Genomic DNA, 25,243 nt, shown 5'->3' on the forward strand with positions numbered 1-25,243 from the left:
CTAGCCGTGTGTTTCTGTGCGGGTCACTACGCCCACGTGACCCCGGGCTCCTGTGCCACGCTGCGCCCGCCCTGCAGGGCTGAGAGCGGTGAGTGGCTGGGAAGAGCAGCGGTTGCACCTCAGTTACCTTGGTCTTCTCCCCTGCGACCGCGCTGCTTTTCCTCAGAGACACCCGTCCACCCACCCACGTTCCTCTCACTGGTTGTCCCGCTGTGATAACGGTGCGTTAGAGCTGATGACGACAGTCGTTAGGGGGCGCTTTCTAACATGCTGGTCCTCTGCGCAGTGTTACAGGCGGGCAGCTCATGTGCCACGCAGGGAACCGCATCTTCACACGCTTGGCCCCGCGTTGCCCTTTAGCGACAGCCCTGTGGACAGACGCATTCCTAACACAGGCCGGGGAGTCTGCGGGAAGGGGAAGGGGAGGCACGCCGGGGGAGCCACCAGCGACGGGACCCTGGCAGGCAGTGTGCAGAGGGTGACGGGGCCATGGGAGCCTTGGAGGGACGCAGAGACGTTTATCTCGGACCAGACGAGAGAGAAGACCCAGAAAAGAGCCTGAGGACGCGCAGCCGGCCCACGGCCTGCCTGGCAAGTGGCAGCCGGGCCCGGGCCCTGTTCCGCTGGTTGCGGAAGCCCACTGTCGTCGCAGGGTGGCCACACAGAGCCCAGCCGTCTCCCGGAAGGGCGAGCCCGTTGTTTGTTTCCCACTGCTGCGGCCTTGAGAGGAACAAAAACGCTGCAGGGAACACACTGCATAGGAAGGCAAGTTCCATTTATTCAAATTAAATTATAGTATGAGTTTCATATACAAATAAAATCTGTGTAAATAAAAATACAAAATGCAACAAATTTCAGTCATGTAAAAATGCAGAAGTGTTTGTGTTACTGTGTATTTGTTTCGCTTCAGCGTGACCACACCGCACAATAGTTGGCGCTGTCCACGCTCCATCGGCTGACCACGGTCAGAGGGCGACTTCTCCAGCCTCCGGCCCCGTGGCGCCTGCTCCCACGCCATAGTCCGCTTCCCCGTGAGCCTGCGGCCTCTCCTCCCACGCCTGAGCTCACAGGCGTCCACTGCAGCCCCATCGGGAGGGAAACGGTCCTGCCGTGCCTGGGCTGCCCGGAGGGAGAGGGCGCTGCGGGGAAGGCTCTCTCCTGGAGGCCGGCCTGCTGGACTCAGCAAGAGCCCCTGACGCTGAGACGCGCCGGGCTGGCGTCACTGGTCCAGCTCGTTTTCATTCTGCAGCGTCTTCATCGCCAGCCCCCACAGCGTCATGCTGGAGAAGAACTGGCCTTCCGAGGTCCTGCAGGCTGTGGCCGCCGCCCGGCTGCCCGGGGGGTCGCCGCAGTGGTTGTCCAAAGCAGCCAGAGAGGAGCGGACTGCGGCCACGCCGTCGGCCGGCAGCGGCCCAGCACTGGCGGAGGCGTCCGCGGCCGCGTAAGCAAAGGCCTGGTGCTGCGTGTGCGGCCCCGGCGCCTTGGCGAGTTTGCCAGGGTCCAGACCGAGCTTCTCCCGGCCGCTGGCTCCATGAGGCTGGGTCAAGGGCCGGAACTTACAGCAGGAGCTGGCAGGGTGGCCGTCCAGCTCTGCCACCGAGTCTTCCACCGGGGCGCCGGGAAGCTTGGCAGACGCGGGCACCACAGGCACAGACGCGTCTCGGGAAAACGAGTCGGACAGCGGGGCCTTGTCGAGGTCGGAGGTCTCGAAGGCGTGCGCGAGCTCCTGCAGGGCGTCCGGGCCCTCGTCGTCATCCGGCCGGCAGTGCATCCGCCGGTGCCGCCGCAGCACGGCCGAGCGGGTGAAGCACTTGTCGCAGATCTCACACGTGTACGGCTTCTCCCCAGTGTGAGTGCGGACGTGCCTGCGGAGGTCCCCGGATCCCCCGAAACACTTTCCTGGACAGAGGAAGAGGGGCCTTTTCAGAAGCGGGTGTCAGGAGGACCCCCGCCCCTTCCAGAACACAGAACACGGAGGAGCTTGCGTTGATGGGGCGGAGTTGGGCCTGCCACCACTCGCTCACTCTAGGAGTCCCCCCACCACCGCAGCCTCGTGGTTTGGGCGTGCCCGTGGGACTCCGCCTCCTTGCACAGGAGCACCTGGCCAGGTGAGCTGGCTGCCTGCCCCCGCCGGCCCTGGGTGCCAGGAAAGCTGGCCAGTTTCATTTACATCTTTGCAAATCTAGCACAGCCACTCTACCATGTAGAAACAGCTTTTCTGAAGGCACTTGTGTCTTCAGCTGTGAACATAACTTTACACATATTTCTCCTGGCTGTGTTTCCTCTCTGTGCATGTGGCGGAGGCAGGACACATTTCCACGATTGGAGAGGTAAGGGGAGCGGAGGGGAAAACCCGTCAGTGACTTCACGGAAGTCACGATGCGTTCACGAAGCAGTGAGAACGGCCCAGGTTCCGCACACACACGTAGCTCACGCCCCCTCGCTGTGCATCGGTCATCGCAGCCCTCCGCTCTCCAGCCCCGGTCAGCACGGAACAGGAGTGTTTCCACCGGGACAAGGGACACGGTGGCTGGAGAGCCGACCTGGAGCCCCTTTACACCCGGCGTTAAGTGGACTGACAGAGCGTCCACTGAGACCCCAACAGAGGGTCTCAGACGAAACTGCTGCGACACCGCGGGCTGGAGGAGAACAGCGGGAGGGGCCTGAGATGCCAGGGAGGGGGCGGGGAGAGGGGAGGAGAGAAAGACTATAAACACGCAAAGCCCAGAATGTGAGGCCATCTTAAAATGGAACCTGTCCTTTGAACTTAAGGAGTGAGAACACACCCACACATAAACCTGCACACGAGTGTTCGTCACAGATCTGCTAAAGGAAGGAAGTCAGCTACAAAACACCACTCGGGGTGTGACTCCGTTCCCAGGAAACATCTGGAGTAGGCGACCCCCAGAGACAGAGCGAGGCTGACAGTTGGCCAGGGCGGGGATGCGAATGGGGGGATTCCAGTGGGTGTGGCGTTCCTCTGGGGCCACGGATGCTCTGGGACCTGCAGGGAGGGCTGCACAGCTCTGCGACGGGCACACACCCTCTGAATGGCTCACTCTACACGGGCGCGTTTTATGGCACGCGGCTTCTACTTCAATAAAGCTGTGTGTGCCTGGCCATCTGGACCTGCCATGCAGGAACATCCTTGCTCCCTCTCCCCACCCCACACCGCCCCCCCAGCTGACAGCAAGGTGGGGAAGGGATGGAGAGAGACAGTGGGTGGGGAGAGAAGGTCCTGCTTTGCTCCCTCCTGCAGGGGCCTCAGCCCACAGCAGGTCCCTGCTGGGGAGCGAAGGGACAATGTAACCTGGAGTCACGTGGATGGCGGTAACGACGATGTGGGACTGACACTGTGCGGCAGCCACTAGAGACTGCATTTGTGACAGACAGTGACACAGTTCTGCTTCTTGAGAGGGACCGGAACAATCATGGAGCTGCCTGCATCTGGACCCGGGAGACTTGCACGCATTGAGTGGGGGCAGAAACAAAGTCGTTCTGCAGTCGCACCGGGCCCCGCCCTGCTTCAGGTCCCCATGACGACCGGAACGCACCACTCTGAACTGTCCCCCAATTCCAGGCTTCCCACAGCTGGCCTCGGAGCATTCCCTGCACTTGTTCGCTTTGTACACAGTCAGGTACTCCTTGTCACAGATGTGTCACAGGTGTGCAAATGCACACACGTCCCCAGTTCGTCAGAGTCCGGAACATGCTGCGATCACGGGTTTCGTGGTCCGCACAATCAGGGACCTGGACACGGAGGGCTGTCGGCTTTCCCTCTCCGCCCTGGATGACTCCACTGACCTGTCACATGCCTGTGGGAATGACCTTCGCCCCATAACACTCGATCCCAAGAGGCCCTCCCTCGACCCCGGCGTGAGCTCGGATGCTGCAGAGGATAGACTAGCTGGCTGGCTGCCCCCCACTCTGCTCCCCGGGTGCTGTGCCTAGGCACCGGCTGCTGCACACCATGTCCCCCCGCACTCGCCACCGTCCACGCCCCCGGCCCCGGACCAGGAGCGCGGCCCCGGGGCCCTGGGGCCCTGTCTCGGTGCCCTGGAACCTGGAGCATCTCAGCAGAGTTCCGGACACCTGGGGCACTCAGGGAATGTCTGGGACACGTGAACACAGGAAGGAGAGAGGAGACCATGTGAGACGCCAAGGAAACAGCGGGGCCGCCACTGTACCCGTGAGGGAGGGACGCCGACCGAGACGCAGGCACAGCCCAGCGCCGAGGCCAGCAGGCACCCACCGCAGGCCGCGCAGCTGTAGGGCCGCTCCCCGGTGTGCCGGACCCGGTGCTTCACCAGCTTCCTCTGCATGTTGAAGGACTTCCCGCACTCGTCGCAGGTGAACACCTTCTCGGCCGTGTGCGTCTTCTTGTGCTCCTTCAGGTTGCTGAAGTTGCTGAACCCTGGGGAGGCCGGCACAGGGGTCAGCGGGGGCCGCGGCGCTCCGGCCCGGCCTCCTCACACACGGGGAGGGCAACGCGCAGCCATACCTCGGCCGCAGATGTCGCACAGGTGGGGCTTCTCCCCCGAGTGAATGACGATGTGACGCTGCACGTCCCCGGAGGCCGCGAACCTGTAACGCAACGTGGAGACGCGGTCAGAGCCCTTCCTCGCCGCCGCCGCCGCCGCGTGTCCTCCTGGCTGCGGGCCGGGCCCACACTGACCTCTTGCCGCAGACTTCGCAGATGTACGGCTTCTCCCCGGAATGCCGACGTAAGTGAGTCTGCAGGTTACCTGCCTGCAAAAGAGGAGAAGAAAAGCACACCAATAACGATAGGGTTTTTTAAGAAGTTACACGCATTCAAACGGAAAACCGACAGATCCGCCAGGTTCCCGTCCAACTGCCAAAGCAAGACTAGATGCGCACGCCTTGGAAGGAGCCGCGGCAAGACGAAGGGCCGCCCGGTCCCAGTGGGGGTGTCCCCGCCCGGCGTCTGCCGGCCCCGGCTGGCTCTCGGCTGTGCTCCCGGGCCAGGGCTGCGTGTGAGCCCCCCCAGCCCCACCGCAGGCCTGCCCTGTGCGGCTGCTCTCTTACGGGGGGCAGCACACAGTACGGGCTGGGTGGGGGTCGCTGAGCTTGTACTGTAAACAGACCTTGATGTATCGTTTGAAATATTTCTAAAGTTGGACGATCTATATGCAAGGATCACTTGGGGGGAAAGTAGCACTTGCACATGGTTATTTCATGTTAACTGTTTATTCCTAAAAACATGCTTTTGTTCATAAAGGCAAGGCACTTGTGAGCAGCATTTCCTCTGCAGTGCCAAGCTGCTCTGTCTGACCGGCTTGAGGTTCTGCCCTGTGTGCAAAAATGCAAATCGGGAATCACGGGAGTCCTCAGCTGCAGGGACTTCATGTCCCTGACTCTGACACTCGCAGGACTTTATGGAGACTAACTCATTTAAGTGGAGGTCACAGAATGGACTTCCAAGTATCAATCAATAGGAAATCAATGTTAAACTGCCTAAAGCAGTGAACTTGAGACGGCAAGTGCCTCCAAGAATAAAGCCGCTCCTGTCTAATGCTTTGCATTAGGGTTTGGAGACAAAGTCTTCCCCGCTGTAATTTAAGTTAATAGTCTCAATCTGTCATACCCGTTTGATTTTTATAGTGTTCCATTAAAAAACCACACACTGAATTGAGCAAATGTACCCAAGTGTAGTAAAGCACAGGCATTACGCACAAAATAAGCCAAAACAGGGAGAATGAACAGCAATGCCCAGCTAACACACCTGGCTATGTAAATCTGCAAATTGTATTTTCAATAAAATGCAAAGGTAGTTCATGGTTCTGGGTTTGAAGATGGGTCTGAAGCCCACGTGTGGGCGGAAACGTGTGGGAATGAAAAGCGTGGCCTGCGTGTCCTGTCATGACATGGAAGATCCTGTGTGTCCATCGGACTCGGGGAAACTGCGTTCGATGGCACCTTTCAGAATATGGCGCACAGCATCTGGCACAAATAACGCCCCTGCGCATTACAAAATCTTTTATCACAAACCACACGCATGCCATTCTGTAAGATAACGATGTCACACTCAAGCACACCGTATGACATAGGTGAAATGTTCAAATTAAAACTGTAAATTATTACACCCGTGTTACTACCCTGCCAACCACACTCCAGCAGGCCTGCCTTCTGCCAGCTCCTGTATATGGTTTAGACAAAAAAAAACCCTCAGGCTTATTTTAGGTAGCCAAAAAGAAAGAACTTGGTAGAATTCTGGGAAGTGTTTTGGTAGAATAACTACGAACCACATAGCTAACAGAGCAACAAGCGTCAGCAGCAACATGCGTGTGGTCTGCGGCCTTCAACCCCCCCCCCCGGCCCCCAGGCGCCCCCAGTCACGGGTACTGAAACCTCTGTTCCCTGGGCCGAAAGCGGACGTTGGGACACAGCGGCCGTGGCTCCGGGCACACGGCCGGGCGGGCTGGGAGCCAGCGCTGGTCTGTGCAGGTCTGAGGGCCGCCCAGCTGAGGGGAGACACTGAGCACGCGTGCACGTTCCTGTACGTGAACTAGCTTGTGCTCGACTGTCAGAGTGACAACGGGGCACGCTGCCCCCGGGACACGGCACGCTGGCATCACGGCCACGCACCGCTGGCGGCTTTCCATCAGCCACTCCGGAATTTCAGGAGAGCTCACTGGTCACACAACAGCTCAGATGCCACCACCTGCTCAACCGGTCAGTCGGACCCCTTGTTCCAAGTCCTGCTGTAAACCGTGTCTCACGATGGGGACCCGGCCTCTGAGTCAGCCCTGAGCAGCCCTGCACGTCCCCTTTCAGAGTGGAGCACGGCCGTTACGTGTCTTCCACGCAGTATAATCAAACGGGCTTCTGCTCAACACTACAGCAAGCAGTAGTAAAAAACTTCATACAGTGTTTCTGTAACTACTTAATAGTGGACATAAGTAATGGAAATAGTGATCTTTCCCCACACAGAGGAGCATATATCAGTTTCATATATGATATAAAAGTGGGTTAAATAATGGAAAAATTCTGGCAAAAAAGTCCAATCATGCATTCAGATCATTTATACCAAATTACATGGCAAACGGGGCCCAGACTCTTTAACCTTTACTTGTGTTTTGGTTTTGGTAAACTTTGCTCTGATTATGTGCTAAGTTCACAGATCAGGCCCTAGAGGTTGCCTATGGTTGGATCCATGAAGAGCTCTAGCAAGTGGCAGGAACAGTAGTGGCCATCAAGGACTAAGACACTACTTCGAACCACGGCTGACCTGACCGACCACCGCCACATCCGCACATAGCAGCACGGCTCCCGCGGCACAGACTGGCAGATCTGGCAGGGGAGTCAGCCCCGCCGACAGCGGGCCGCAGACCCTAGCCGAGGTGGGTCTGCGGACGGCCCGGCCCGGCCGCTGCGGAGCGGACTGGCTGCACCGCAGTGTCGGCGGCAGGAAGGGGCCCTCTTCCTAAGCAAATGCACTGGCACATGAGGGTGCGGGTGTCAGAGTTTTGAACGGACACACTCCACTGTAGAAAAGAACTCTGATTTGCTGAGTGATTTTTAGAATGCTCTGAGCCCCTTCTAGCACGTCCTGGAACAGCAGTGTCCGAACAGGGGTGGACCAGGCGCGTCATTCTCTGCCGGAGCGCCCTGCGGATGGCAGCTGACTGTACAGACCAGCCAGTCAGGAAGTCACAGAACTTCAGAGATAACAGGGGTCCCAGGTCTCACAAGTCACCTAGTTCGGTTTTAGGACTTTAGGGCTTCACAAAGTGATAAAAAGGGAAAAAAACTGGCGATTAACACAGAAATCACCTACACAAAAATGATCGTCACACTGATAAAGGGCATTTGACACCAGAAGTGTGGGGACTGCCCCAGAAGAGCTGAAAATTTTATAACTTGGGAAAAGTTCATCAAACTACGGTCCTCTTATTTTTGCATTTTCACCATGGATGGAATGAAACTTTGTCGCCTCTGGTGTGTGGCCACATCAGTGTCTGGGGACCACTGATCTAGGCAGCCTCCCACAGGGGGCTGTGGCCCTGAACAGGGCCCCTGCAGCCAAGCGCTCCCAGAGGGCTCAGTGGGTGGGGGCCACTGAGCCTCCCGACACCTGCCTTCCCGCCCGGCTGCTTCCCTGAGAGGCACGCGCTCTGCTCCTCCCCCGCAGACAGCTGAACGCACCCAGTGCGGTCCAGACCGTCACTCACACCACCGCAGTCTCCTTCTGGGCCGGCGCCCAATGTCCAGCTTCCGCTCCGCACAGGAGACCCCTCGCTCCCAGGGGAGACTGGTTCTCACTCTCCAGTGTGCCCCCTACTTCCTTCCCGAGACCCGGGCAGGCAGAGTCCAGGATTCAGTCATACGTACGTACGTACGTACGTTCTGTGGCCCCATCTAGGATTATAGCAGTTTCTTAAAGCCAATGTCTAATACTGCTTGCTGATTCATTATTAAGATTGTGGTTGACTTTTTTTTTCAAACTAACCCTACTAAATACTAAATGGAGCAAACAGCACAAAGGATCAATTCTCACTGATAAACCTATTCTCTAACTTCCGAATCTTCCAGAAGGGAAAACATTTACAAAGTCACTTCTCCCAAGCAAACACTGGGGACCTGCACGGGACCCTCCCAGTCTGCCGCAAGCCCAGACCCGTATTCCAGGTCATTACGGGAAACAGTGCTGGCTCGAGGGGCAGGGCGGGCAGTGGGCATCCCTCACTGAGCCTCTCTACATAAACGACGCAACCTCTCTCCTGGCCTGCAAGGCCAGACTTCCAAGCCTATCCAATGTCTCCTTGTCTTCAGGGCTGCCCTAAGCAATCTCTCGACCTGCTTTGTGTCCCCACCACAAACAACACGCCGTTCACACACAGAGGACTGCCCTCTCTTCCACATGCTGTTCCCTGCCCAGTCCCGTCACGGGACTTCTGAAGTCTCACTGTGCTGCACGGTTTACACGTCTGTTCCTTCCTCTGGGCTCCTGGAAGCCTCCCTCATCTCTGCCCACCCCCTAGAGCTCCCTGGACACGGGAGGCTTGCAACGGACACGTATGGAACGAAGTCTTTGTCCACAAAAATTCACTATGAAATAAAACAATGTGCATCTGAAAACTATAACTATACATAACTTTATATCCATAAAAATCTGATACAAATACAGACACCAGCAGAGGACAGGATTTCTGCAGTGCCCACCGGACAGGCTGCCCAGGGAGGACTCGGGAGGGAAGTGCAGGACGAGGCCTAATGTGGCGGGCCTCGGCCCTACTGCGCGCCGAAACCCCCCACCCTGGCAGACAGAGCCCGAGTGGCTGAGGGCGGCTGGGCACGATGCCAAGGGAGAAGGCTGGGGCAGGCTGCGAGGTGCCTGGACGTCTGCTCGCACCTCACAGGGTTGGCGACAGGAGCCTCGGAAGGGGTCTGAGCAGGAAGGGGACGGAACTGAAACAATCAGAGTTTGAATGGACAGAGGGCTTGCCAGTCCACTTTTCCACTTAACCCTAAACCATTCCCCTGACATAGCATTACCCTCACTTTAAGAATTACTAAAGTGAGGCCGAAGCAGCTGTGGCTGCTAATAGTCGCCGGTCACTCTCCCGGGCCTCGGTTGCCCCACCACACGGAAGCGGAGAGCATGACCGGCGTGCGGGGCTGCGAGCGCAGACCGACTGACGAGGAGAGAGGAGGTGCTGGCGGTGGGGCAGGGAGTGACGTTTCCTGAGTGCCAAGCGTGGGCCAGGTTCCAAGCACTTGATCTTATCAATCCATTCGCTCCTCACATGCGGGCCGGTGGGGTCAGCCCTTGTTTCACAGATGAGGAAACAGAAATGCCAAGAGGTCAGGTGGCCTGGCCGAGGTCACAGAGCAAGCCACTGGCAGGGCTCGGATCCAGACTGCCGGGCACTGGAGCCCAGCTCTGAGCCCCAGGAGAGGCTGATACGGAGGAGCCCCAACCAGAACGGCAGCCAGAGGAACCATCACTCCGTCCAGGCACCGAACTTCCTGCACACCTAGTGGCTGCCCGGCACACCCCTGGACGGTAAATGGGACACGGCCTTGCCGCGACCAGCGACCTGAAGGGAGAGGAGGAAACTTGCTGAGCCACCCCACGCAGGGCACAGGCGGACTGAAAGCCGTTAGGATCGCGGGTCTGGCTCCATGGGGAAGGCGGCAGAGATGGCGCCGCTCTGGCTGCTGCCATGGCTCAGCGGGGTCCCACCTCCCGACTCTCACCAGACCAGCGGTGTCTGGTCCCGATCAAGGCCCAGCTGACATCCTTTCCCCAGGAGAACAGCCTGCACGTGCTGCTGCCACAGGATGTACCCGCCGTGTGCCAGAGCAGCCGTGTGCCAGAGCAGCCGTGCGGGGGCTGTGCCCCGGCAGGACTGTGCCCGCGGGCCCCACGAGCAGCCGCTGTCTCATTCACCCCTGGGACTGACCGCAGGGCCCGGTGTGGGGGAGAGCAGTTTCCTTATGTCTCAGGAGGAAAATGCGGCCTGCCACAGGCCTACATCCAACATTTTTTCTAGAACAGTCCATCTCTAGGTTCCTCTGGGTCTCGTACCCAGATCGGCACAATGCCCGCCGGAGGGCACGGTGAGCGTCGGCTGCATGCGAGAATGAATGCAGCTGCCTTAACGGAGGTCGGCGAAAGGCAGCAAAAGCAGGGAATGAACATTGTCTGGTCTGTTTCCAACGCCCTAGTATCCGTGTTAGCCCCAGCGAGAACTAGAGGACATCCGTCTGCACGTGGCCCGGCACAGCCGCAGCCTCAGGCAGAGCGCTACATGGTCTGCTTCACTCACGCGACAACACGCGGGGACTGGACCCGCTGCGGGGTGGACGGGGTGAGTGCGGGAGTTCTCACACTCACAAAAAACGGTATTACCCCCCCACCAATGAACCAGAAATTTGTTTTCTTGAAAATCATCTTCTCCCGCTAGAGTGTGAAGTCTTTTGAATCACAGACACCCTCAGAGGCTTCTCTCACGACCCCCAAGCATGTCTTATTCGTACTAAAAACCAACACTGGGTTTCAGGGTCCCAATGATTAACAATAAATAAAAGTATTCCCACCTGAGAGAAATGTTTCCCACAAATGTTACATTCAAAAGGTTTCTCACCTAAAACAAAACAGAACAGTAACTTGTAAGATCAGTCACAGTATTTGCACAGTATAGTTTTCTGTTTACAGTGTTTAGACACCCTGCGAACGGCCACTGGCAGCAGAGACTGCACGGCGGAGACCCTGCGCCACGGAGAGCAGAGCGGGATCGCGGGAGTCCCCACGCCCCCTTCCCCGTCCCTCTCGCCCTTGGGCAGGAAGCAGAGGTGACGGCTCACCTCTAAAACATCAAACTGTCCTCCAAATATAAACCTGCATCTGACTTATGTTGGAGTCAGACTGACTTATTTGGAGCCCGACCCCTCACTCCCCCTTGAACTCCCCCGGAGCCAGGGCCTCGCTCACACCACACGCGGTGTAGATCTGGGACAGCCCCAGACAGGGAGGGCCTCCTGACGGTGGGACGCGAACGGCCCCTCACCCTGCCTTTTAGCCTGGGCTGAACACACTACCGGGGGAGCAAGGTAACACCGTGGGAGCTACCTCTGGTTTTAGGAACTCGGAATTATTACATTTTCGCATGGAACAGACTGTAGAGAATGGAACTCTACTACAAAGAAATCACAACAGTTACGAACAGTCCCTAGAAAACGATCAGTTTAATAATATACCTCAAGGTACCACCTTTAATCTGGATGACTCTAATACACAAAGTTGGAAGACCAAGAACCTTCCATTTCCCCCTCCCCCTCAAACAAGTGGTTTCATTAAGATTCTCTTTAAAAAATAACCACCTATGACTTCCTACTGCACTGCTGGGGCGTGCAGGTCTCTGGGCTCCTGCCGGGATACTTCTACTGGGTTGGCCGAAAAGTCCCTTACGTTTTTTCCATAAAATAAAAGACACATTTTTCATTTTCACCAGCAACTCTACGGATCTGGATATTTTGAATATGCTGGCTATCTCCCCCTATTGGCCTCTGGTGGTGAGAGGCCAGGGGCGCTGCTAAACATCTTCCAGTGCATAGACAGCCCCACAGCAAAGGGTTATTTGGCCAAAATGTCAATAGTTCCAAGAAACGTTGCAAACCACTTGTGACATGTTCAATCAGTCACAGCACCTTCTCCACACACTGCACAAATCTTTTTTGCGTCTCACTGGCTTTTTGACCTTTCTTAAAATAATGAAGTATAATATGCTGAAAATTTTGTGTTTTCTTCTATCTTCAATGTTAAAATGGCTACACAAAAATTCACCGATGTTGATTTTTTAAAAAATGGACATTGATATGACAACTGTCACAATACAATTTAATAAAATTGTTTCAAGTAAAGTTGAAGACACCTAAGTGCTAATAGAGCCAACTTACGGAAAAAACACAAACATTTAGCCAACTTTTATGTTTTCCCCTGAAACTATTTAATGGCTTCCTCAAGGATGGGTGGGCAGAAAGCTTTTGACTCCGAATAATTATACTCACATTAATCCTGTATTTGGGGGCCACATTTATGCCTGAAATTACGGAGATAATAGATAATGTTAAGTTAAAGCGCCCCTTATGAGATCTGAGAGCATGAAAAGAGACCACCGACCATAAGACCCCTGAGTGACCAGGAGTAACCCCCCACTCCAGTGGCCATCCCACTGTTCGCTCTCAGCAGCCCTCCACACTGAGACCTGAGAGCTGTGGTCTGTGTGGCCGTACCTGTGAGCGTGGTCCACACGAGAAATGAAAACCGGGCGACTCCTAACACACGACTAGACACCACCTTGGCCACCAGAGGGATGACAGCTGTTGGCCGACTCCACTGACCACTTGCGGGAGGAGGAGGAGGAAGAGGCAAGCGATACCCTGCACCGCGACGGAAACAGCTCTGGCCTCGCAGAGCCCTGGAAGCGTGTCCCCGATCCTTGGTCGAGGACTGCCGCCCTCTCAATAGAGGACTGAGGTTCAGGTGAACGCCTTCGCCGTGATGGATGACTATTGTCACTCAAGATGTTCTCACACGATCAATAATTTTTATTTCCTTCAAAGCTAAATGGGTCTCTCAAACCACAATTACAGTGATCGTTAAGCTCTAAGAAATTTAAAGCCAACAGAATGACCTAAATTAAGTTTTTTTCAGGGCAAAACTGAGTCCGTGATACCGCCTTCACATGGAGCACACTTCTGAACTACTAGTGATGATGCTGGTAGTGCTCTACACGCAAACACACCACAAAGGGCTTTCACAAACACTGGATAAGCCTCTCACCATGCACGGAGGCAGTAAACACCAAGGCCCACCAGGCACCAGAGCGACAACAGTGTCACACCAGTAACTGCAGTTACGCAAGCACCGTAAAAGCGGTTCTTCTGGAAGCATCTTGGGAAGCCTATTACTTCTCTTGCCTATGAGATAACTGGCATTCATTTATAATGTGTATTAGAGTTATCATGTTTGAATGTAGGAAAAAAAGTTATACATATTGTATAATGGGATGTATATATGCTGTATAACACTTAAAAAAAATCTTTGTGCAAGGGAGACATTGATCGATTGCCTCTCGAATGTCCGCAGCTGGGGACCTGGCCTGTAGCCCAGGCATGTGCCCCGACTGGGAATCCAGCTGGCAACCTTTCCATCCACAGGCTAGTGCTCGGCCCACTGAGCCACACCAGCCAGGGCCACTTTTTAGAAAGCTTTTAGAAAAAACATACTTTTTGGAAAGGGGAGGGAGGAGGTATGAATCAAGGTAATAAAACTTTGAAAAGTCAATGTTCAAAAAAGAAGAACTTCCATTTGAAAATATCAAATGGTTAAAACTGATCCTTATTAAAAAGTTTACCTCCTACCTCCCAAATCACAATTTAAAAAATCTGATATTCAAATTACTCTACAGAGAACTTTTAGAATTACTCAAACTAAATTATTTTAGTCTGAATTAACCTGTTATGCTTTTAAAGAATAAACTTAAAATAAAGGAATAAACTTAATCTAATTCTAAAGAGACAACTAAACTATAGCTTATCTGTTTCAGCACTTGAAAATTTCAATACATAAAAACAATTTACTATGCGTCTTTAGAGATAGAAAGTTTATCATATAAAAACATAATTAAGCCCTGACTGGTGTGGCTCAGCTGGTTGGCCGTTGTTCTGCAAACTGAAAGGTCGCTGGTTCACTCCTGGTCAGGGCGCACGTCTGGGCTGCGGGTCTGGTCCCCAGCAGGGGCGTGTGCGAGAGGCAACCACGAGAGGCAGCGGATCAATGTTTCTCTCACACTGATGTTTCTCTTCCTCTCTAACCCTAACTCTCCCTTCCCCTGTCTTTCTTGTTCCCTTCCTCTTCCTCTAAAATAAATAAATAAAACCTTAAAAAACACAATGTAATAAAAATAAAAAATGTGACATCTTTTAAAACTGGCTCTATAAAAGCATCTCTAGAACTTTAAGAGTCACCACCAAAAATGTCAATGACGTCATCAAGCGATAGCAAAACTTCTTACAAAAAAGAGGGGCAGGCCATGGTGTGTGGTCATCTGCGTCATGTCCTTCCCTTTGCCTGCGGGTACTGAATCAGTGTACCTGTATGACACCGTTTGTGAAGCTCCAAATTGCTCGGGTGCTTAAAAGGTTTCCCACACAATTCGCATGCGTATTGTCTCTGGGACTGCAGCATCTGGGACTGGTCTTCCAGCGCCACAAGCTCTTGAGGCCTCTCTTCGGTTTCATTAATGCAACTGAAATTCTCGGAGCTGACCAGTTCTTCGCTGTCTCCGTCTTCAGCACTTCGACTGCTGGCCTTCTCGCCAGTGCTTTCGCTAGCAGGATCGATCCTCTTTGCTACACCCTCATCCGACTCGGGTGCAGAGGTTTGCTCTGCAGATTTCTGTGACTTCAGGAAATTGAGCTTCCTAAGGTGAATGGCCTTTTTGAGCCTCATCTGCTTGGTGGGCTGCTGGAACGTGTTGTCTGACGCAGGGCCCGGGGCAGGTTCACCCAGGGGCTGGGCCAGGAAGTGGGCGGGTAAGTGCTCCGCAGCGGGCAGGGCACATTCGGAATGGCTCACTGCAGGAGGCTGGATTTCCTCGGCTGTCGGGTCCGGGGACGGGCTGACGGTGAAAGGCTGCTCAACTATCCTCTCGTGGCTGGGACAAGTGGCTTGTTTGTAGTACTGCTTACTGTACAAGTTTCTGAGTTTGTGGTAGTAACTCGGCTGTTTGAACGGCAGCTCTGTGCAGCTGCCGTCTAAAGTTTCGGGGGCTTGTTTTGCTGCTGCGCCTGCAGGGCGGTGAAGGAGAACGGGCGGTGGAGCCCGAGAGTGTGGCCCGTCCAAGGCCTCGCCGTGCGGGCTGTCTGCCGCGCAGCCCTGCAGTGAGTGAGGGGAGTAGTGCTCGCCGACGACGCAGTTGGCGTCAGGAGCCAGAGTGCTCTGTGGGGGGAACGCACTGTCACAAGGCGTGCCGGGGGGCGGCTCCCCGGCGGCTGACTTCAAAAACGTGTGGCACAGATTGAGGACGTTCTGGACCTGCAGACACTGCGCTATGTCCAGCATCACTTGCACGTTGTCCTGGGTGAGATCCAGGTGAGACGTGTACATGAAGTCCAGGATCTGCCCGATGCCGCTCACATTTTTGATGTCCAGGTGAAAGACATCGTTCTTCTGGCCCGAGGAGTTCTGGAAGAGGCTCCTGGTAACAGAAGAGACATCTGTTTACAGGATAACAGTTCACACTGCTGGTAATTTTTCTTACAAATAATACTCATGTCAGTATTCAAAATCACCATCCTTTCATAAATGCCAGGATTTTAAAATTAAGTATGCGTTAACCTTTTTAAAAAATTGGCAAGGCATCCAATAAAGCAATTCAGATCAATGAAATTAGTGTGTTGAATGCCCAAACTTCCAAGTAGATCTCAAAGTAAAATTCTGCAACATACTCATGGTTCTTTTTTCAGCCGTAATTACCAGTATGTATTAATTACCCATAGAGGGCAGAAAACTAAAGGACACGCATTTTTAACTGGTTCACGTTTAATCTGACAAATCACATATTTTGGGCCATAAAACACATATAAAAATATTTCCATATCTAAGTGCCTTAAAAAGTCTAAAACTAAAAAATGGCTATACTAAACCAACCCTTGATACACACTAACTTTTGTATCTTAAATGCTAACTCCTACTTCGCTCCCCTCGGCCCCGGCAGCCACGGGTCCACTCTCCGTCTCCGTGGAGGCGGCTGCTCCAGGACCCTGACCCGCGCTCATGCTGCACTCGTCGCTCCTCCGGCCGTCAGAGGCGGTCTGCGAGCCGGCCCGAAGGCCGTAAACCAGCGGCGAGGAAAGCCCGAGGAGTTCCCGAGGGGAGAGGCACACTGCCATGAAGGCCACACGCTCTCCCCTGGGCACCAGGCAGACCCGCCGTGAAGGAGTCTGTGCCGTGTAAATACCACGCTGGGTCAGGTGGACTGTCCTCAACGCTGTTGAAGACGTTTTACAGGCGCAGTCACCTGCTTCCCCAAACAGCCTCCAGTTCTGCTTTTTCTTAAGGAAAGTACGAGTTAGAAGCAGGGCTGGGAAGACACCACAAAGTGTGGTGACACACCTCACCAAACAATGTATCACAACATCCAAACCCAACGGCCCTGGGCGGACGGGGAGAAAGGCGGAGCCTGACTCTCGGACCACTTCGCACGAGGACGGAACGTGCCGCCCACCTCGGTGTGCTGTGTCCTTACGGCACACGCTGCGGCTGAGCTCTGGCCTGGTGACTCGGGTGACTGAGCAGGGACTGAACCCCGTTCCGTGGGCGGTCACCAGAGCGGTGCGCATTCCAGGGGAAAAGGTACTGGAAACGAGCTCCAGTGCCCACAGAGAGCTGAATCCAGTTCCTCGGGACCTGTGCGGAAAGCACTTAACTGGAAGTTAAAAATGAAACACTGTTGCCTGACGTTACCATTCACAAGCAGATCTTTCATCTGGCAAAAATGGTTACGGGGTCAGCCAAGAGAGTGGGAAACTGTTCTTAGTCAAATGAGAAACAAAAAGTAAAATGTTTTCATTAAAAAAAAAAACAAACAAAAAAAAACAGCACATAGGCTGTTTCCCCTCTCTGATTTCTTATCACAGAAAAGTTTTTACCAGAAATTTTATTCCTCAATCTTTTCATCCTGAAGGGATAAAAAGTCTATATAAAAGACTGACATGAATTAGAATGACTAACATCGAAGCACTAAAATGCGTTCAACCACCCCAAGTAGATGTAGTTTTGCTCACAGGCCCTGTCGCTCTGAGGTCACGGTAAACATGAGGGCAAACCGCCCGCAGTGCTGGGTGCGGAGCACACAACACGTGGATGACGTGTTACAGAGCTGTGCGCCTGAAACCTGCGTACTTTTATCAGTCAACGTCACCCCACAAATTCAGTGAAGGAAACCCCACAAGGCACCGCAAAAGAAAAGGAGAGTGAAGTCCAAGGAGCAAGTAAAGCTGGGTGAAAGCGCCCCACCCGAGAAGCGCCCCTTCCGCGCCGTGAGAGCAGCACCCGCCGCACCTGAAGCACTGGCTGAAGGCCGCCAGGACGTTCTTGTGTGCTTTGAAGCAGACGCCCCTCACCACCAGCGTGCAGTCACAGAGCAGGCCCTGGATGCGCTGCTCGTGCAGCTGCTGCAGCAGGTGGCAGCCGTGAGCGGCCGCGGGGTCCATGCTCCCGCGCAGGACACCTGCAACGAAGAGTGCAGACGAAACCGTGGGTCTCGTGGCGACGTGGGCACTAAAGGGCGCCTAACCCGCGGACTGATCTGAGGCTCGCTGCCACGGTTCCCTGCCACGGCAGTTTACAAACAAACAGGCGAGCAAACAGAAGCAGTTTCTGAAGCATCTCGATCAGTGCTGTTCAACAGAACCACCTGCAATGACAACAATGTCCCATACCTGCACTGTCAGCCACACGTGGCCACTGAGCACTTGAAATGTGGCTCGTGCAATCAAGGAACTGAACTTTTAACTTAATTTAATTTATGCTTAAACAGTCCTATATATAAACACTTATGGGTTAGAAAAAAGCCAACTGGAAAAGATCAAATCAGCATGTACCGAGCACTGGTGCGAGGGCACGGAGCTGGAAGTTGAGGGAAGTCTGGAGCTTGGGGGGAGGGAGGGGCGAGGGAGAGAAGAGGGTCATGCAGAGCCTCGTGGGCCCTTCCAAGAACCCTGACTTTGACCCTGAATGAGATGGAAGTCATTATGTGGATACAGAGAGTTCATCACCCACCATCTATTCCCTGACTGACCACCGTGTGTCAGGCCCTGGGGCGACAACTATGGACAGAGCACATCAGGTCCCCACCCGCGTGGAGCTTCAGTTGTAGGGCTGGGAGCACGCCCACAAGCACACGACACCCAGCCAAACATGACGGTCTGAGCTGGACACCTGAACACGCGGGCGAGTGACAGCATGGGCCCCGCTGGCCAGGAGCTCCGTGCAGTAGGAGACGGTGCACGGCAGGGGAATACGGCACACCTCCTTGTACCGTGCTTCACTAGGCTGCGCTCCATGGGCGCCGCATTTTCTACGAACTGGAGGAGGCAAGACCCTCCTGCACCGGCAACAAGACTGCTGCTCACCTTACTGCGGAGGCCTGGACCCGAACCCAGTGTCCCCGAGGTGTGCCTGCAGTGGAGAGAAACGGAGTCAGACTGGGGTCAGACTGTGGAGGTTCACATGGCAGTTTGCTGCCCCAAAAACCTAAGAAGTCACTATCCGCTTTATTTGTTTTCATTTTCAGTGCAAAGCCGTTACTGAAAAACGTCACTAAACCAAGAGGCCAAAACCTTAGCTTTTTAACAGGGCCCCTTCTTCTTCTGTTGTTGTTATTGTTATTGTTATTGCTGCTGCCTTACGCCCCATGACTCTGAGATGTGCCAGCCAAAACAAACAGGTGGCGTTCTTGGCCTGGGCTGGAGCCCTGGCCCACTCTCCTTTGCCATGTGACCTGGGCGAACGACTTCCCCACGCCCTACTCTCCTCATCCCCTCTCACAGGCTCCTGAGATGAACGCAAGAACCCAGGAGAACACCGCGAACAGCAGCGGGCAGATGTAAGCACTCAGCAAATGCCGCTGGTAAGGAACGCCTGGGGCGCCTGTTAAAAATGCAGGCTCCTGGACACCGTCCCGGAGCTTGGTTCCGCTGACCTAGCAGGCGGCCCAGGCATCTGCCCTGTAAGCACCTGGGGATTCTGAAGCAGGTGGACTGGGGACCCTTGCCTCGCTCCCTCCCCCAAAGCCTCTGGTTCTGGTAATTCCTGTCCTGGGAGAACTGTATTTACTTCGGGCTCGCCCGCCTTCCGCATCAGGGCCGGCTGAGCTGCCACTGACCCCGGGCAGCCTTTTCTGCCATTCACACCATGCTCCCTCTTCCCCACCGTGCCTCCTCCAGTCTGACTCTGGGGCACCCCGCTAGGGTCTCACAGCCCCCCATACACACTGCCATAGGGGTGCTTGTCATCGTGTTCTGCCGCCTCTCTCTCCGACTCTGCCGTGCGCTCTGCGGGCACCACCTCACTCCTCTTGCCTGGCACACAGCACACGCTCAGCCAGGAAACTCATGCCGGCTAACCGCTGCTGATAACGAGTGGTGGGCAGTGGTTTCATCCACGTCTTCTGACCCTGCTGCATTCCCCAGAAGAGCTCTCCTGCATCCTCTGCACTCTCTTCCTTCTCACCACGCCTGTCTCCCTCGCTCACAGAAATGACCAGGACTTTCCTAGGGGGCCAAGCTGACGGATAGAGAACTTGACACAACCTGAGTGCCTTCCATTTCCTTTGTTTCACATTTCCCACCGTCCTCCCCCAGCCCCTCCGGCTTCACGGGATGAGGCGTGCCCCCTCCTTTCCACAGCAAACTCCCCGCTCCCCTTAACGGCACTCCCTCCTGCCTACCCAGGGTTTTGCCCGTCCCCTCCTCCCCCTTCTCACTGCTTCCCTCTGCCCTCCACTGGTTCACTGGATGTTACAAACACACCAGGATCACCCCACGCTGAAACAAAACAAAACAGGACAACACAACACACCGACGAGGTACAACTATTCACCTCAGCCTCTCATACAGTTTCTTTTTAGCAGAGTGGGGGAGGGAGGGCGAGAGAGACAGGCAAGGGAACATGGATGTGGGAGAGAAACGTCGACTGGTTGCCTTTAGTGCATGCCCCGACCGGACACCAAACCCGCAACCCAGGCATGTGCTCTGACCGGGAACTGAAGCAACGATGCTTCGGTCTGTGGTACGGCACCAACCGAGTGAGCCACACGGGCCAGGGCGCCCCTCATCACTTTCGAAAGAGCAACTACACATCCCGCTCCACTCAGGACTCCCCTCTGACCTTGCGGCCTTGCTGCCGTCCCCACTGTGCTGAAGCAGGCTTGCCCACAGTGTTCCGTCCTCAGCTGCATCCGCCGCAGCCTTCCCGCAGCAGGTGCAGGCGTGGTCCGCCCGCCTCCCTGCCTCCCTCCGGGAGTCCTCCATCCCCAGCACACGTCTGCCCCTCCCACCGCGGCCCTGACCCGCTCCGCCTCTTCCTCCGCGCCTGCTCTTCCCCTTCACAACCACATCTGTTCTGGGCCTTCATCTGTCCTAAGCAGACAAGCCCTCAATTTGAAACTTCACCTTCGAACACCAGTCCTGAGTGTCCAGCTGTCTGCTAAGCATCTCTACCTGTATGCCCCCTCAACTGAGAATCTCTAAGACATATCCCCCCATCGCCTCACCCTCAGCCCCACACCTCTTCTGATCCCCCATTTCTCTATGGGGAGCTCAGTTTCTGGGGTGTGGGGTTTGGGTGATGGCACAACCTCCTGGCTCGAGGTCGGGGTGGGATTCAGCGGCGGTGTCCCCCATAAAGAGAGACATCCCAGCACCGGGAGTTCACAGAGTCACGGGAGTTCACAGTCACCGGAAAGGAGAGCAGGGGAAGGGAAGCATTCCACCAGGCGGCGGGCGCTGTCCCCAGTGCTGAATCCTCCGAGCCCCAAACAGCCAGAGGATGGAGTAAGGTTACCTACCCCACCTTACTGGCTACCCGAACAGAAGAGGCCTTTTGGTTTGTCGTTACCAGCTATCGTTTACTGACTGCCCACCACAGGCTGGGCACTGTGCTCAGCACGGTGTCTACGTTACAGTGCTGTAAGACCCTCAATATTACCACTTCACGAGGAAATTAAGAACGGGGGAGTTTACCGCCTGGTGTGGCTCAGTGGACTGAGGGCCGGCCTGCGAGCCGGAGGGTCACCAGTCTGATGCCTGGGTTGCGGCCAGGTCCCCAGGGAGGTGTGTGTGAGGCAGCCAGCCGAAGTGTCTTTCACACAGCAATGTTTCTCTCTCTTTCTCTTACCTTCTCCCTTTCTCTGAAAATAAGTAAAATCTTTTTTAAAGAGCCAGCATTTAAATAAATCCTGGTTCCTAAACCCTGTAGTCTATGCTTTAAGCTATGCTGTCTCCCATGAGAAAAAGAATGTTGGAAAACACAAACAAAACCTTCCTCCACAGACTTAAGTGGCAAAATGCAGCAAATATTCTCTACCTGCATTAAACATTTTCTGGCTATATAAGAGTGATAAAGGGAAAAATTCTTTGGAATGACCCTTAGAGTCATGATGACATGGAAAGTTACGAATCATTCCAAAATTTACTTTGACAATAAAAAATATGACTAATCTGTATTTTCTAGTGTAATTCTCTAATTGCTTCATGACGTTAATCCTGTAAGTCCCTTATGAAAAAACTTCTAGAAAAACATTAGCTACTTATGTTTCTTATGTGTCCTATGCATAACAAGTGTAAATAATAATGCATATAACTAATAAAAGTAATAATAACAAATATGTATCAAATGTTTCCCAAATGCTATCAGACACTATTCTAAACCTTTTACACGTTAACTCACTTAATTACAGAACAACAGTAAGACAGGTGCAACTATTAGTCTCACTTCCTAGACGAGGACAATGAGACGAGGACGAGAGGTGCCTGGCAGACCACAGACGGCCACAAATTCTCTGATGCTCCCCCCAGAGGGAAGAGGGCCTGCCTCCTCCCCTCGAATCTGAGTGGCCTCTGCCACACTCAGCAGAACAGGTGAGAGGAAGGGCGCAGACCCGGGCGGTGGTGCAGCTGTAAGACACCCGTGAAGAGAACACACGAAGCGGGAGAAGGGCTCTGCGAGCCCAGCCGACCAGCCATCCTTCCCAGGCACCAGATAGGGCAGCAAAGCCACGGTAAACTCCCCAGACCAGCCCCACCACAAGCGACACCAGTCTCAGCTGACGCCACAGGGAGGTGAAGAACTGCCCAGCACAGCCCTGCCTGAATTCCGGACCCATACAAACGTGAGGTAAAATAAACTAGTTCAAGTGACTAAGTTTAGGGTAATTTGCTGCACAGCGACAGATGACCTGACCAGGTACAGAGAGGATGGTCACAGGGCTAACAAGTAACAGGTGATCAGTATGGGGCAAAGTTGTAATTTAAACCCAGGAAATCTGACCTGAAAGCCCACAGCTTAACTCCTACTCCGGGTGTGTGTGACGGATCAGAGGCCTTCCCTGGATCACACCGGCTGCCTCTGCACTCTGCTGCTGGGCCTGAGTGTGCAGGTGGCCCACAGACAAGCACACACTTGAGGACCGGCGCACGCAACACCGGGCGCTATGCTGTGACACAGGAGCACGGCGCTCCCTCCCACCTTCGCAGGGAAGTCCCCCTGTGACAAGCAGCAGGCTCTCCTTGGTGAGAACATGGACATCTGTCTCACTGCTCAGGGCATCTCTCCCACCGAGATAGACGAGGCCCTGGACACAGCAGGTGCTTGATACACGGTTTCTGGATTGATGTGCAGGCTTCAGCTCTTTCATCTGTAAAAATGAAGGGGTCCCCCACTGGGTTAATCTCTAAAGTTTCTTCCTGTTCTAAATGCTAAAAATCTATCCTGAGAACGTGATGGGGGAAGATGAACTGAACCGCACAGTCAATCGACCAATGTAAGAAGAGGGAAAGGTGAGAAAAGAGAACGAGAAGAACACAAGAGGAGGCTCAGGCAGATGCAGACGAAGGTGGCTGCTACAGGGACAGGAGCCGGACGGAGTTTTACCCCCCAGAGATGGCTCCCGGAGCAAAGGCCCTTCTGTTTGGCAGGACGGCCGACCCACCAGCCAGAGGAACGGACTTGCGGAGGGTTGCCTGGTGGGGCCATTACCAGAGAACGCCCCCAGGGTCCACAGCCCCCCCCCCCGCCCCCCCCCCTTGCCCCACAGCACCCTGCCTTCCTCTTTGGCCGCCATGCTTTTCAAGTGGTGCATTCCCGCCCTCCACCCCAACTCCAGCGACAAAGGTCCCGGCTCCAAGCAAACCAGCCTGGAGCCCTGTCCTAGCTCCACACGACTCCGCGATGCTGCACGCGCGGGCCAGTTCAGTGAAGCCAGTGTGGCGGGCCTACTATGTGCAGGACAGCGGCGTGAGGATGGAAGGCTGATAAACCGAACGGGGTGCACTCCGGGACCTCCACAGGCCACGTCTCAGTGTTCACTGAACTCCGCCAAGTGTCCACTCTGCGCCGGGCACCGAGGGCACAATGGGGAACCCCTGGGACACGGTCCTCCACGCCTCCGGGCAGTCTGTCTAGCGGGAGACGCAAGTGTAGACACCGCGCGGAGGAAACACAAAGCTCACTTGGGGCAGGAGGGCTGGGGAGGCTTCCTTGAGGGAGAGGCATCCCGCGAAACCTGGAGACCGCGGCGCCAGAGAGAGGGGGCCGGGAGCTCGCCCCAGTCACCGAGGGACGCGCAGGAAACGCTGCAGCAGCGAGCGCAGACGAGGAGGCGCCTACCCGCGCGCCCTGCTGCCAAACCTCTTGGCCACCCTGCCCCTTCTCTAGGGCACTGTCCCCCTCCTGGTCCATCCCAGCGAACTCCTGCCCTGGGCTGACACGCGTCCCCCCCAAATTCCTGTGCTGACTCCCCAGGACCTCACAACGTGGCTATGTTTGAAGACGGGCCCTCTAAAGCAGTGATTAAGTTAAAACCCAATCCAGTGACGCCAAAACCCCGAATCCAGTCTGACTGCCGCTCTTCTGAGAAGAGGGCATCGCACGCTGAGACCGCGGGGCCGCTCGCGCCCAGAGGGAAAGGCCCGGTGCAGACGCAGCGCGAAGGCGGCGCCCACGCGCCAAGAGGGGCCGCCCGCGGGGAGACCGCACCGCCGGCCCCTCGGTCTCGGACCTCCCCCTTGCAGAACTGGGAGCAAATGAACGGCCGTGGTGCAGGCCGCCCAGTCCGCGGTGTTTCGCCAGGGCAGGCGGAGCAGGGGCGCGCGCACCCGCTGTTCAGGCCCAGCGCGGCTCCCCGCAGAGCGAGGCCCACACACGCCCCCTCGGGGGCCGGTTCTCACTGCGCTCCGCTCACCCCCCCCCACCCCCGACCCGGCGCGAACGCCGGTCAGTCACCCACGTCCCGAACGCCGGGTGCCCGAACGCGGTGGGCCCGACGCGGCGGCAGGCCCCGGGCCGGGCGCCTGACTTCCGCCTGCCCCTGCGAGCACCCGACGAGGCAGGGGCCGCTACCGCCCTCACCCACAGGAGGGACGGGCCCCGGGGCTCACCGGGTCCCGGACTGAGCTGGGCTCCGCGCTCAGCGACAGGGAGACCGGGAGACCCGGCGGACGCGAGCCGAGAGCCGGAAGCGCAGGGCGGCGGCGCCCGAGCCGGAGGCCGGGTGGGGTTTCCAGGCCGAGGGGGCTACGCGAGGGCGAAGGCCCCGCTGCAGGGGCCGGGTCGGGTGTTCGTGTCCCCAAGCCGGAGCTCGGCGCCGCCTCTGGTTAACGCCGCACGACCCGGCGGCTCTGCGCCACCCTCGGGGTGTCCCGGGAGGCGGGGGCGGCGGCGGCGGCGGGTCCCAGCCCCGTCCGGCCCTCAGGCGCCGGCCCCCACTCGGGGCCGCTCCCGCGGCGCGGGACCCGCACACCCTCGCGAGGCCGGTCTCCCGGCCCGGCGGGCACCTTACCCCCGGACGCCGCTCTCCGACCCGCGGCCGTCTCGTCACCCGCGGCCCTCAGCGGAGCTCTCGGAGCTCGGCCGGCGGCGGAACCATCCGGACAACGCCCCCTCGGCCGGCCGGGCCCGCCCTCCCGCTTCCGCTACGTCACTTCCGCCGGC

General features: G+C 55.8%; 1 protein-coding gene across 6 annotated transcripts; it reads right to left on the minus strand.

Annotated features, from left to right (window-relative positions):
* Positions 1-758: 758 nt before the first annotated feature.
* ZBTB49 (zinc finger and BTB domain containing 49) lies at positions 759-25,211 on the minus strand. 6 transcript variants are annotated; one of them, XM_045834430.1, is made up of 9 exons: positions 25,092-25,208; positions 22,781-22,949; positions 18,667-18,712; positions 14,623-15,728; positions 11,065-11,111; positions 4,676-4,749; positions 4,502-4,584; positions 4,253-4,414; positions 759-1,899 (listed from the first exon to the last, which is right to left on the minus strand). In XM_045834430.1, exons 2-9 carry the CDS (start codon positions 22,947-22,949, stop codon positions 1,220-1,222), a joined length of 2,367 nt encoding a protein of 788 aa, XP_045690386.1. In that variant the 5' UTR covers positions 25,092-25,208; the 3' UTR covers positions 759-1,219. The 6 variants fall into 6 exon arrangements, with proteins under 6 accessions (XP_045690386.1, XP_045690388.1, XP_045690387.1 ...); XM_045834432.1 differs by lacking the exon at positions 22,781-22,949 and adding an exon at positions 17,594-17,762 and having other exon boundaries at positions 25,092-25,200; XM_045834431.1 differs by lacking the exon at positions 25,092-25,208 and adding an exon at positions 17,594-17,762 and having other exon boundaries at positions 22,583-22,917.
* Positions 25,212-25,243: the final 32 nt, after the last annotated feature.

This window comes from Phyllostomus hastatus, unplaced genomic scaffold (genome assembly GCF_019186645.2).
Source record: "Phyllostomus hastatus isolate PE091 unplaced genomic scaffold, TTU_PhHast_1.1 phas_contig_196, whole genome shotgun sequence".
Taxonomy (NCBI): Eukaryota; Metazoa; Chordata; class Mammalia; order Chiroptera; family Phyllostomidae; genus Phyllostomus; species Phyllostomus hastatus.

Coding starts and splice junctions, on each gene's coding strand:
- ZBTB49 (XM_045834430.1), bottom strand. CDS start 22,949: ATGAAAGAGCTGAAGCCTGCACATCAATCCAGAAACCGTGTATCAAGC. Junction 11,112..14,622: donor TCACAAACGGTGTCATACAG/GTACACTGATTC, acceptor GTTTTGTTTTAG/GTGAGAAACCTTTTGAATGT. Junction 4,585..4,675: donor TGCGAAGTCTGCGGCAAGAG/GTCAGTGTGGGC, acceptor GTTGCGTTACAG/GTTCGCGGCCTCCGGGGACG.